The 12,239-nt window shown below is 36.4% G+C and overlaps 1 protein-coding gene and 1 long non-coding RNA gene across 3 annotated transcripts in view; one reads left to right on the top strand and one right to left on the bottom strand.

Moving 5' to 3' along the window:
- LOC145769594 (uncharacterized) overlaps nt 1–8,379 on the top strand; it is a 27,116-nt gene extending 18,737 nt beyond the window's left edge. Inside the window, exons 3-4 of one of the 2 annotated variants that reach the window (XR_014289024.1) lie at nt 6,726–6,896; nt 8,267–8,379. This is a non-coding gene — a long non-coding RNA (uncharacterized LOC145769594). Of the gene's footprint in view, nt 1–3,800; nt 4,168–6,725; nt 6,897–8,266 lie in introns of those variants that run through there. The other variant, XR_014289023.1, reaches the window with a different exon arrangement.
- LOC145769591 (solute carrier family 15 member 2-like) lies at nt 1,513–12,239 on the bottom strand. The gene is made up of 16 exons (XM_082581251.1): nt 12,149–12,239; nt 9,277–9,347; nt 8,478–8,562; nt 8,159–8,393; nt 7,596–7,695; nt 7,077–7,266; nt 6,676–6,836; nt 6,289–6,423; nt 5,665–5,868; nt 5,369–5,488; nt 4,641–4,796; nt 4,067–4,248; nt 3,473–3,605; nt 2,991–3,107; nt 2,440–2,618; nt 1,513–2,018 (listed from the first exon to the last, which is right to left on the bottom strand). The coding sequence occupies exons 1-16, from the start codon at nt 12,195–12,197 to the stop codon at nt 1,814–1,816; spliced, it is 2,322 nt and encodes a 773-aa protein (XP_082437377.1). The 5' UTR covers nt 12,198–12,239; the 3' UTR covers nt 1,513–1,813.

Here is a 12,239-nt window from a genome sequence, read left to right as displayed (position 1 = left end):
GTTAACTTTCACGTCGTACGAAATCAACCTCGTGAGTTGATCACAAAGCTACAAACGCCCTTCTGCGCGTATCAGCCAGTGATGTAGTTGGTAAGGAAATTTTACAGAAGCAACAGCAACTTTTGGGAGGAAACGTCATTCAACATGAATTACAATGGTATTAAGACATTGTTATAATATTGAAACATATCTTTTTGGCATAAGATAAAATGTTAGGGGGACGATTGCTTTCTCAAGCTTCCCTCCCGTGGTTTCTTCTTCTACCTGGTATCTACGTGGTATCAGCTACATTTTCATGAAACAGCTGTAAATAATATCTGTAAACATAGGATAATAATACAGCTATCTGACCAAATAAATGGACAACTTTTCAAAACATAAAGTATCTCCGGTTTTAGTAACTGCACCTAACTGGTTAGCACCGGCTTACACTTGAGAGCAAAAAAAATGGTCTTAAAAATGCATGAAAATAGAAACAGGTTTTACAGCGGAATAGGTTGCACTTGATAGTAGAAGAATAGATTCTAAGGATAATCTAGCAAAAACAGATTTGCATAAATTCAGACCCCCACCACTGCAAATCCCCATCCTCTTGATTATATACCTGGTTACTTTCAGAATAACTCGTATTTTTGTTGCTTGTCTTTCACTCAGCTTCTTGGCCTTGACTGTCTTGCTATCACTCACAAAACTGATGTTTTGACCTGGTTTATAAGTGTTTCTTGTTTGGGGAAAAATCATTTATTGACATCTTTTCAAAATCATAAAGCAGTCAAACCCCAACAACTGCTAGAAGATTCATGCTTGTCTGACCGTAAATAGATAACTTGCCTCAGGTGAACCTGCACTCACAAAACTGATGTTTTGACCTGGCTTATAACTGTTTCTTGTTTGGAGAAAAAATCATTTATTGACATCTTTTCAAAATCATAAAGCATTCAAACCCCAACAACTGCTAGAAGATTCATGCTTGTCTGACCATAAATAGATAACCTGCCTCAGGTGAACATGGGGTCTACTGACATAAAACTCAAGAGATATTTTGTCATACGTGATTCAGAACTATATAAGCCTACTATTGTATCGAGCCCTGCATGTAATAAATAATAAAATTACAAAAATAATACCGATGATTGATTTTTGAAAGTGTGGTTGAGTGGCGAGAACCATTTAATAATTCTCAAACAGTCATCGGTTCAATATTATTCAAAAGTATGCGATTCTGTCTAGTTCAAACATGGCCACTAGGATTGGGTTCATTGTCTTTAAACTTCTTTCCAATTTCGAATTTCCCAGTTTGTCCGCCCCGTTATCTCAGTGGTTACGCGCCCGCCTCAAAATCAAGCGGCGCTGGTTCAACTCTTGGGGTGTGCGCTTGAGCAACGCATTTCAGGACTGCTCTCCATTTAGCGGCACCTAGTTAATGGAATAATTCCCCGGAAACAACACTGCAACAGAAAAACTTCACTCTGTCAATCTCGGTAACCAACCCTGCGTCAAAAGCCTCTACAAGTACGCGAAACTACCAGGAATAACCTATCAAGGCTTTGTCAGTCCGAGGATAAACATTCAAAACCAACCAACCAACCTTGTAGCTGAATATCACAAAAACTTTAAAAGAGGAGAGATTGTTGTTTAATTTGTGAAAACATAATGCACAATAAACTAAATGGACTTGTTAAATTAACACATGCAAGGTGAATCGAAAGGAACAGATTGATGTCTATGCTAAACGCCAGTGCAGCAAAAAGAGAAGAAAATATCAATATCAATAAATTTGTCAATATGTTGCATTCGAGAAAAAGGACTTAAACTACAAAGCAGTCTGAGCTTCGTATAAGTCCGATTTTTCTTTGGCAACACTTTCCCATGCCGGTGGATGGTCAGGCATTTTTATAGCTTCATTGTCGTAAGCTTCCGGATGTATCTTTAGCTGGTTGTCCCTCATCTTCTGCTTGAGTCTTATGTCTTCATCTGCAAGCTCTTGGGCAAACTCGTTCTCGTCAACTGGCACGTATCTGTGTTAAAAAATATAAATAAAAGGAAAAACCAAAATACGAAAGTTCCCCTACACGTTTACTGATCAGAAGCAAAAACAAATATTTAACGCCAGTTTACTACTGTGGCACAAACTGCATTCCAACGTATTACTAATACTTTACCAACGCAGCCTCCGAACGTTTGAACTATATTGTTAGATTGGTAATGTTGATATTGTTATTAATGCAAATTGTTTTCTTTCCTAAACCCACTTTATCCAAAGTTTTAACACGATTTAAGACTGAAATATATAAAGAAAAATGTCTCACACCACGAAAAAAATGTAAAAAAATGAGTCAAAATTTCATGTCCTGCTTTATACTCAACAGTTGTTGCTCAATGATTACAGTGATGTTAATAACGAGACCAGGCCATGCAGCTGTAAATCGGTCAGCCTACCTGTAAGCCAGAAACATAAAAATCAAAGCCGCTGCAAAAATGAGGCCTGCAAATAGGAAGAACTCGTCTGATTGCTTTTCGATTCCTTTAGCTTCAGCAATTATGATCACAATGATATTTCCAAGTGACACGGTGAACAACCATATGCTTGTCAAAACCGACTTCATGCTCGGTGGAGCCTGACAATACATTGAGACGATGATCAACAATATGATGAAGAACCTTCTGATGATGCCAATTAGGATGAAATAGGCTGTTAAGGTTTACGGTGAATAGTAACTATCACATAATTTGCTCTCCTTGGCTTTTTGCTTGACATTGAGCACTTCTTTGAACTGTAATATTGATGATATTTATTGTTTTAGGAAAACAGTATATTAGTTTGTTATAATCTACTTGCTTTAGGCCTACTTAATCGCCATCGTCAATATAGCCTGTTGGAGGTAGGTCTACAACCTTTTTTAGTTGTGGTACGTTAAAACAGCATTGTGGATGAATAATTTTCTGTTCATCTAAGTTCATTTTTTCTGTAGGCATAAATCTTTCCATACCTGACTGTAAGAAAATTCTAACCCAGTGATTGATAAGAAAACTTCTCCAACCGTTATGATAATAAATTGTGGGATCATCCAAGCAACGTTGATTGTGTTTGGGTTTAAATCTTGTATCTGCAAAATAACAGAGAAAACATTTAGTATTTTGTTTCAGTATTTATTTCGTAAGACAACTTGCAATCTAGTCTATTTATTGTTAAAACTTTATGCTATTTTGGGAATTTTGTCTAATGGTCCAAAGGAGTTGCTTAACGACGAGCTTGCCTTACTCTTTTGTGAATAAACTTTTAGCTTTATTTGGAATTCAGAGACTCTAAATTGATATTAATTGTTTTACGGATTGAATAGGGTCTATGGACCTAAGATACCATAAAACATAATGGACCATAAACCGGAATCCATACTTCAATCCAATTCTTGCATCGTATAAAAAACACACACAAGTGAAAACGTATTTGCAACAACCCTTAGTAATTTACGTGAAACACTTCTTCATCTTCCACAATAATTGAGTATGCTCCTCCAACATCAAGGAAAAGTGTGTCATTGTATATTGGAGTGTTGAAGGCAGAAGAATTGAACGTTGCGTTGTCGTACATTCTTACAATCCATCTGAACAACATACTCGTATAAAGCCAGATTGTTTACCGACCATAGATCATATTTTTGTCCTCTAATGGCGACAAAAGGTAATATCCCAGACAGCAAAATCTGTTATTTTCACATTAATTCAACATCTGCATACGTTGAATCAATGTACAAATGACGGATTTTGCTGTCTGGGTAAGTTACCGAGTTATTGAGTAGGTTACCAGGAAGATGAAGAAGAAGAGGAAGATGAAGAAGAAGAAGAAGAAGAAGAAGAAGAAGAAGAAGAAGAAGAAGAAGAAGAAGAAGAAGAAGAAGAAGAAGAAGAAGAAGAAGAAGAAGAAGAAGAAGAAGAAGAAGAAGAAGAAGAAGAAGAAGAAGAAGATGAAGAAGAAGAAGAAGAAGAAGAAGAAAAAGAAGAAGAAGAAGAAGAAGCCTGGTGGTGTCAACACGGTGGAGATTATTATTCAACACTAAAAAGTTACCTTCCATATGCTACATCTATAGGATCGGATCGTTTGCCACTTGTAACCAAAGTAGGACGGTCAGGAAGTTTTCCTCGATCCAAAGGAGTCACGTAAATCCACAAACTGCGCTGAGCAGAGTCAAGGTTGACAACACTAAATCTTCCTCCCCCATCTTCAGTTTTTTCTGTGATCATACTCACCTGAAAAGAAAAGGAAGATTTGTGCAATAATGTCTCAAGACGTTTTTGCTCAAATAAAAATAATAGGAAATTTGACCAGCATCTTACACATGAAATAATTTCTGCTCAAACATGCTGAACCTCTACCCGGTACTATTTTTTCATCCGGAACTGATGGTTTCGTTGTGGTAGGATAGTAGGGGACACACGCGTTGCAATTGTCTCATAATTTTTAATTCAACAAAAGCTGTTTTATTCAATTTATAGCTTTGACAAGAAAAATTATCAATCCAACAAACAAAACTTACAGAACGGAACTTAACTTTGCCAGATTTGCAATTGACCAGTAATAGTGAAAATTATGTGATTAAGAATTAAACACCGGTCTTACTCCTAAGTTTTGTGTTCTGTACCTCCGCTGTAGTTGCACCGTTCATTCCGTTAATGATGATATCCTTCACTTCTTCTTTCCCAAGTGAGGATTGTGGCAATGGGATTTCGGTTCCATCGCAAGCAGTAAAAGTGTAACTCGAATCGCTTCCAGATTTGTAGAAAAATATATCGCTGGCCTGTATTTATTACAAACAAATTCAATTATTTAGAGATTAAATCAAATCATTGTAAATGAAGGCACTAGCATCACATAGAGTTTTCAACAAAGTTAAGACGACTGGGAAAGAAATTGAAGAGTACATTTCAACATGTCGTGAGCTTTTACCAAAAGATCTGTTCGCAGAATCTGAATCCAATACTGGTGATTTGTAAGTGTACCTACTGCACTGAAGAGACCGGAAGGTCGAAACGGTGTGCACTGTCTGCAGTTATGGACGCTCTTATAGATTTTTTTTTTTCTTAAATGCTTAATGAGTTAGATTTTACATTTATAGACAACTATCTTTAAATGGTTAATTGACAATTATTGTTACGCTTCCTATACAATTAAACTTAACACATCAACAAACAGTAGATAATCGAAAACTTTTTACACATCAGCCTATATCACAATCCTTATATATGATAACTGTATGTCAACTCAAATAAGCTCCTAATATTTGAGTTTTTACTGCTTAATAAATAAGCTATGTTTACGCTACAAAGTAAGCAGTAAGCTCAACAATAAAAAATTAATAGTTGAAAATACCTCGTCTGGATGGATGACTACACTTGGATAACCTTCTGCTGTTATGGTTGTATTGCAAGGAGCTGTGTTGATGAATCTGACTCCGTATTCGTTGCTTTTTGGCAATGGAGTCAAAGTTTTCTAAACCGAAATGAAGCCAAATGATTATTTCAGCCATTTTTCTTGCACTACATGAGTAAAAAAACGGGATTTTGCTAGCTGGAATCAGTGGAATGTTTAATCAAGCATGACGACAGTGCGACCACATAGGACAAGACGAGCAATTATTCTGATTCTAAAAAGGTGAAAATTCTTACGTCAATTTCTATTTGCAAGATGGCAGCCACAATGAAGGAGACTCCAGCCAATATAAGTCCAACGGTCATCCGACGAAGAGGAGGGAAGGGAATTTTGAAGTAGCGAAGGCAAGGATATAAGGTGGCTTCAAATAGGGGGATCAAGGTTACTATAAGTAATGGATTTAAAACTTCCACTTGATCCGGTTTGATAAGCAAAGAGCCCTGAACAAAATGTTGAAGAGTATGTCAAGGTGTTTTATAATACTTTCATATTGCAGCTGGTGGTTAAGTGTTTTCAGATCAAGAGTTTGCTTTGAGATGAAGTTTAATAATTTCTAATGTTAATATTATATAATATAATAAGATAATTAATATTATACTATATTAATAATAGCAATTTTACAAATCACCGTCAGACGCTCAGCATAGTAGAAAAAGAAATATAAACATTATGTAACTTTTACAGTTTTGTAGGTTTTTCGTAGCATTCAAGTTTTACGCCTTGTGATTGAAGATTTAGGTTAGGAGAGCGGAAAAGAAAAGATGTCAATCTTCTTGTCTCCCTTCAGCCATGCCTGAGTGTCTTAACAAAGATAGTTTTATAGATTAATATAAATTAATAAGTAACATGGAAGATCTTACTAAATATCCATTAGTCTGGATAGCCTGAAGAGTCCATCGAGATCCTTGTTGATCAAACAAAGCCCAAAAGAACGGTAGAGGAATATACAAGACCAAAACACGCAACACATACTTAGTATCACGAATCAACTTGGTCTGAAATGAAAAATAAGTGATTAGCGAACAACAAACTAATTTCATATTCATACAGTTACGCAGCCAAAGCTCGCTTTTTTGCAGATTTTTGTAGGCGTGAGCCTAAATCTGCAGAATCAGAGTACAGTATTTATCGACAGGCCTTGTTTTTGAAATTTGTGTTCACCTCAGTTTTTAAATCAATGTGTCCCTGTGAATAAATACCAGCAGATCCGTTAAAAGTATAATGCAGTAATGTAAGTTAGTTGTTACTTCAGCATTTGCGTATTCCAACCAGTGTTCCTTGTTTCTTTGCTTTTTAGGTGTGTTCCATCTGTTCTTACAAGCTGAGTAGATGCATTTACACACTCGTGTGAATATACTACCCTCTGGTGGATATATAGTGTACCACTTCGTTCCAGCAACGAAGAAAACTGCATCAAAGGAAAATAGTGTTAAACACGAAGTAGATAACTAACCCACATTATCTCACGGTAATATCGAAATTTAATTTTACAAACGCAACATGCGTTAGACAAATATAGTAGACTAAAGACGTGTAACAAACAAAACGGACCTAATTAGCTTAATGCTTAGTATACAACTCTGCTACCAAATGGGGAAAACTCACATTAGGCCGAGCTCATAAAACGTAAAAGTTGGACTTCACTCACTCAATGCAACAACCATTAAGGCCGCTGGAACGCCAAAAGCAAGCGCGTAGCATTCGTCAAATTCTGGGGCAGTTTCATTCGGGTAGCAATCAACATCGGCCCGAAATATGGGAGTTACAAAGGTCGAAATTAAACTTCCCGCGTTGATGGCAAAGTAGAATAAAGAGAAAAATTGCTTCCGTGTGTACTTCTGAAAGAAAATTATAAAAAACTTGAGTACTGTTAAATGCGCTTGAACCATTGGAGTGAAAAGTTTCATATACACTTCAAGCACCATCGAATGACACTTCATTTTACTTCACTTAGCAAAGTTTTCATGCTCCGATAGAGCACTTTCTTCACACATTTTCATAATTACGTAACTGTCTATAGTAGGTCTATTGCATTGCTTTTTAATCAGCAAAACCTCATATAAAACTCGCTTAAGATTGTGTTTAATTATTCTCACTCAACAATTTAATGTAAAAAGTGCTTTTACGTTTCGGCTTTTCGAACGAAATCATTAGAGCAGCATCTCACCTGTTCAACGGTAAACTGGTCACCTCCAAAGGAGGAGACACATGGCTTGATTCCTCCTGTTCCCATGGCGATGAAGAACAGACCAACCATGGATAGAATTCTGTTGAATAAATTTGTATTCACTAAGTTTTGATCATTTAATACATATAAGACAAAGGCCCCACACACTCAGCTAGAACACTGCGTCTCGGGAAATGAGATGAAGTTCTCTTTAAACTAACGCTTTGTCACCGCTTATTTTTTATAATTGCAAATGCTTGTAGTTGATTTCTAATGCATTTTCTTCAAATCACATTTAGATTTGTGTTTTGACTTGTTAGTTCCGTTCCATTGCTAGCGCTTGGAAAAGTCAAAGAAATCACTAAAAAGTCAAAGCATCATGGATTTGTATAAATGACATCACGAATATCAGAAGTTTAATGCAAGAAAAACAAATATAAAAGAGTCGTATAGAGGCTCGATGGTTTTACGGAATTTTAGTCTACGTTTGTTCGGTGTAGAATATCGAATGAATTTTTTACTGTTAAACTTATTTACTTCATTTACAAGCTTAGTCTACTTACGCGTGCGCAGTTTGTGTTGGGACATATGGGATAGATCCAATGGTCTTGACGATATGCCCAAACACATAGACGACCGAGAGAATAATGATGGTTTTGTACTTTCCCCAGTAAGAATCTGCAATAACTGCTCCAAGCAATGGGAAAAGATAAGCCAGCACTGTGAAGGCGTGGTACACAGCCGTGGCGGTGTCGTCTTCCCAGTGGAGATAGTTTCGCAGGTACAGCAGCAAAACCGCTAAAATTAAGGAATAAGCACGTTTACTTAAAATTGCATTACAGATTCTAAATTAACTTGTCGAAACTTTTTGATATCACTTACATCGCATTCCATAGTAGGAAAATCTTTCACAGAATTCGTTCCCAACTATGAAAGTGACATGCTTCGGATATGACTGCCACATTTCCTTGAATAAAAAAAAATAGCTTGTCACTTTGAAAGTAAACTGCAGCCATTAAAAAACACTTTTAGACACAAAAGCTTTTCAATGCATTGCGCCCATAGAATAAAACGGAAGCCTTCAATACAGAGTAGGGCCTAAATGAGACTGTGATGAAATCAACGATTAATCTACTTGGTATTCGTTATTGGGATGTCACTTTTATCTATTTGATTAAACTTAGACCTAATCTCAAAGGGATATCAGGATAATATTTGAATCATTAATCCTGATAGATTTATGGCAAGAGTTACGCTATAATTAAACATTATCGTAATAACAGTGTTATCATGAGGCACTAGGTATTTCATCACTGTCATTCAATTACTAGTATTTCTAAAGTTTAAACAGTTTATCACCCAAACTGCTTTGGCACACCACTTGCTATTGATATACTGTAAAGTGTAGAGCGCATATTCACATTCATATAAAATTGTTTTATGCTTTGACATGAGTGCATTCAATGATTCAGAGAACTAAATCTGGTTTCCGTAGTTTCTATGACTTTGCGTACCGTAATTAAACGTTACAGCATAGCGAAATGAAGCTCCGTGTACTGCAGCTAATAATTCATATACATGTCAAAAAAAGAATACGCAAAGAATTGTCAACTCCGAAAATGACTTTCATATCTCTCACTTACAAAATATACATTGATAAGTGATTTTTGGTTGAACTTACCGAGCATGACAGGTCTTCCTCAGACTTTTCATCAACAATGGCAGGTATGTTGTCGGACCCTCTTGAAGTATCTGAATGCAAATCATTTTTACGCTTCTTCATAATTAAGCAGAAAATTGAAGATTTTTGTTGATTTTTTTATGTTAAAATGATAGATACTATTCGAAAATAGATTCTACTCAAAATATAAAGACTTTGTTTTGTGTATTTATTCATGAATTATTGTAACTTAACTTATTGCTAGCTGTGTGATCGATGTGTAGCCTACAATGCTCAAGAACACGCTGCTGCGTCTTGGTATGGCACTCAATGACATCACAAAATGGGAGCAGCTGACCGGTAAACCCATAATCTTTCCCTGCTTTCAATTGTCTTCTTGCTGCAACTACAACCACGCTGTTTGGTATGTTGTCACCATTGACAAAAAAAAAACTCCCTACAGTTTTTATTTTTTGCACCTAGATTGCAATAGAGAACCATAGCGTTATTCGAAGTTGCTTGCCCTCTGTAAGCTTTTAGTATTTAAAAAAAAACTAATAAAATCTTTCTCTCATGCGTCACAATATCAATTTTAAGAATCCTAATGAGGACTTAGATTAAACCGAAACTATTGGAAACTAAATTGTTGTTGAAAAAATTGTTGAAACTATTTGCAAATATGTAAAACATACAAAAGCAAGACATAACTAGACACGGTGGTAAACTTATGTCCATTACCAGCAAGACCCTTCATAAAAGTTCAGCTGAAAGTATTCTATCTAATCTAAACAGAAGACTACACTTTCTCGTTTTAATTGATTGGTTGGCTGCAGGGAACCTGGCATTGTTATAACAGTGCAAACCCTTAATCGCTTGCTCGGTTAAAATGGCTGCGGCTGTGCCAGACAGCAAATCGGCATTTTTTACATTGATTCAACGTCTGCAGACCTTGAATCAATGTAAAAAAATACTGATTTGTTGTCTGTCGCTACCCTCCAGAGATCTAACTCCGTTTGCACACACGAATTCTCTGTCTGAATGCAGCAGGATAATGCATGTAAGCATCAGCGTGGCATCAGCGTAGCATCAGCGTAGCATTGTAGATATGTAACAGCAAATCTATTAACGCTTTGGTAAGAAGATTTAATTACATTAACAAAGCTACATAAGCCATTTAGTTTTAAATTACGTCTTGTACTGTTAGTTATAACGCTTATTGAAGCTTTCTGGCAAAAATAATACTAAAAGTAAATACTACCTTTGAAGACGCTTAAACTTTATCTTTAGTTTTATGTATGTGCTGCATCAAAGTGAAAACAGAGTAAAACTGTTCACCAGGCGTTTAATTAAAAATTACTTGTGTTACGTTCTTCTGGTGACGGCAAACTAGGCTACCACACGATGTTGAAAATGGCAACCAGCTTTATTCTCGACATTAACGTCGGAAAAACGTCGGAAATTCAATTTCAATTCAATTTATTTTTCGTTATCGGAAAACAACAGCAAGTTATCAACAGTTTACGGGAATAAAACCAATGCCCGCCCCGATAGCTCAGTTGGTTAGGGCGTGGTTTTTAGAACGAAGAAGATTCAAGATTAAGTGACGCTGGTTCGACTCTCGGGGTGTGCGCTTGAGCAACGCACGTTAAGGACTACTGTCCTTTCAGCTGCATTTAATGGATGGAATAATTCTCGGGCAACAAGACTTCAACAACCGGAAACTTCACTCTGTCAATCTAAGTGATTGGGCCTGCGTCAGTGATTGAAAAGCCTCTACAAGTATGCGAAACAGCCAGGATTAAGCTCTGCAAGAAGCTTTTCCAGTCCGGGGATAAAGTTTCAATCAATCAAACAAAGCTAGAAACATGTCAGTACCTTTCTCTACATCTTGTGGTAGCCTAGTTTGCAGTCACCAGACGAACGCAAAATATTTATTTATTTATTTATTAGAGTTATTGTTCTGGCGTGGTAAAGGAATAAACCCACGACTTTTGAAATTGGAGGTGTCGAAGTTTGCTCTGGGTTGAAGAAAATTTCAGTTTGTGGTCAGCTATTTATTGTCAGTCGCTGGGTGTCGCTACATATCTATTTTGAACGTTCATATTTCGATTCTCATCACACAAAGCAACAGTTCTGAATCAACAAGCACTCGTTTAAATCTTCGTCATATCACTTTGATTAAGGAAAAAAAAAAACATTGTCCAATAATCGTGGTTCATTTGCCAAATTTTACTAATCATTTTATTGCACAAACAGACATAACTGAACAACAACACAGTTCAAGATCACGGGGCGCTGGTTCGACTCTCGGGGTGTGCGCTTAAGCTACGCATTTTAGGACTGCTCTCCATTCGACGGCACCTGGTGAATGGAATAATTCTCCGGCAACAACACTTCAATAATCGGAAAACTTCACTATACCAACCTCGGCAACCGGCCCTGCGTCAAAAGCCTCTACAATTTGCGAAACTACCAGGAATAACCAATCAAGGCTTTTTCAGTCCGAGGATAAAGATTCAAAACCAACCAACCATTTAACATTCTAAAAAACAAGAACCAAATAGCAAACGTTTTCGGTTATGTATAATATGGCCTTTATCTTTATCAAGCCTCAAAACAATTGTGTAAGAAATACAAGAGATACACGCGGTATAACCAAAACATGGTCTAATCTAAACATTTTAGAAACTGCTTATTTTGCTCTTGCTTTTGTAACGTTGTTGCTCAGTTATGTTTGTTTATGGTTTAAAAAAGTAACCTCTCTACAAAATGCATTTTATTACAACATACAAAATATTCTTTTGAAAGAGTATCAAAATTATAATTTCCGGTTTTGTCAAAGGCAACTATGAAAAAGTTTTGAAACTAAAAGAAGCATCAATTGTCAACTCACCACTCTCTGAAGATGATTCACTAATCCTTTTTTTCTTCATGCTACCCATCGTGACAAGATTCTGCTTAAAAACTTGTTCTTAAAAACCACT

Source organism: Aplidium turbinatum, chromosome 4 (assembly GCF_918807975.1).
Source record: "Aplidium turbinatum chromosome 4, kaAplTurb1.1, whole genome shotgun sequence".
Lineage (NCBI taxonomy): Eukaryota > Metazoa > Chordata > Ascidiacea > Aplousobranchia > Polyclinidae > Aplidium > Aplidium turbinatum.
This window is presented reverse-complemented; position numbering and strand designations above follow the sequence as displayed.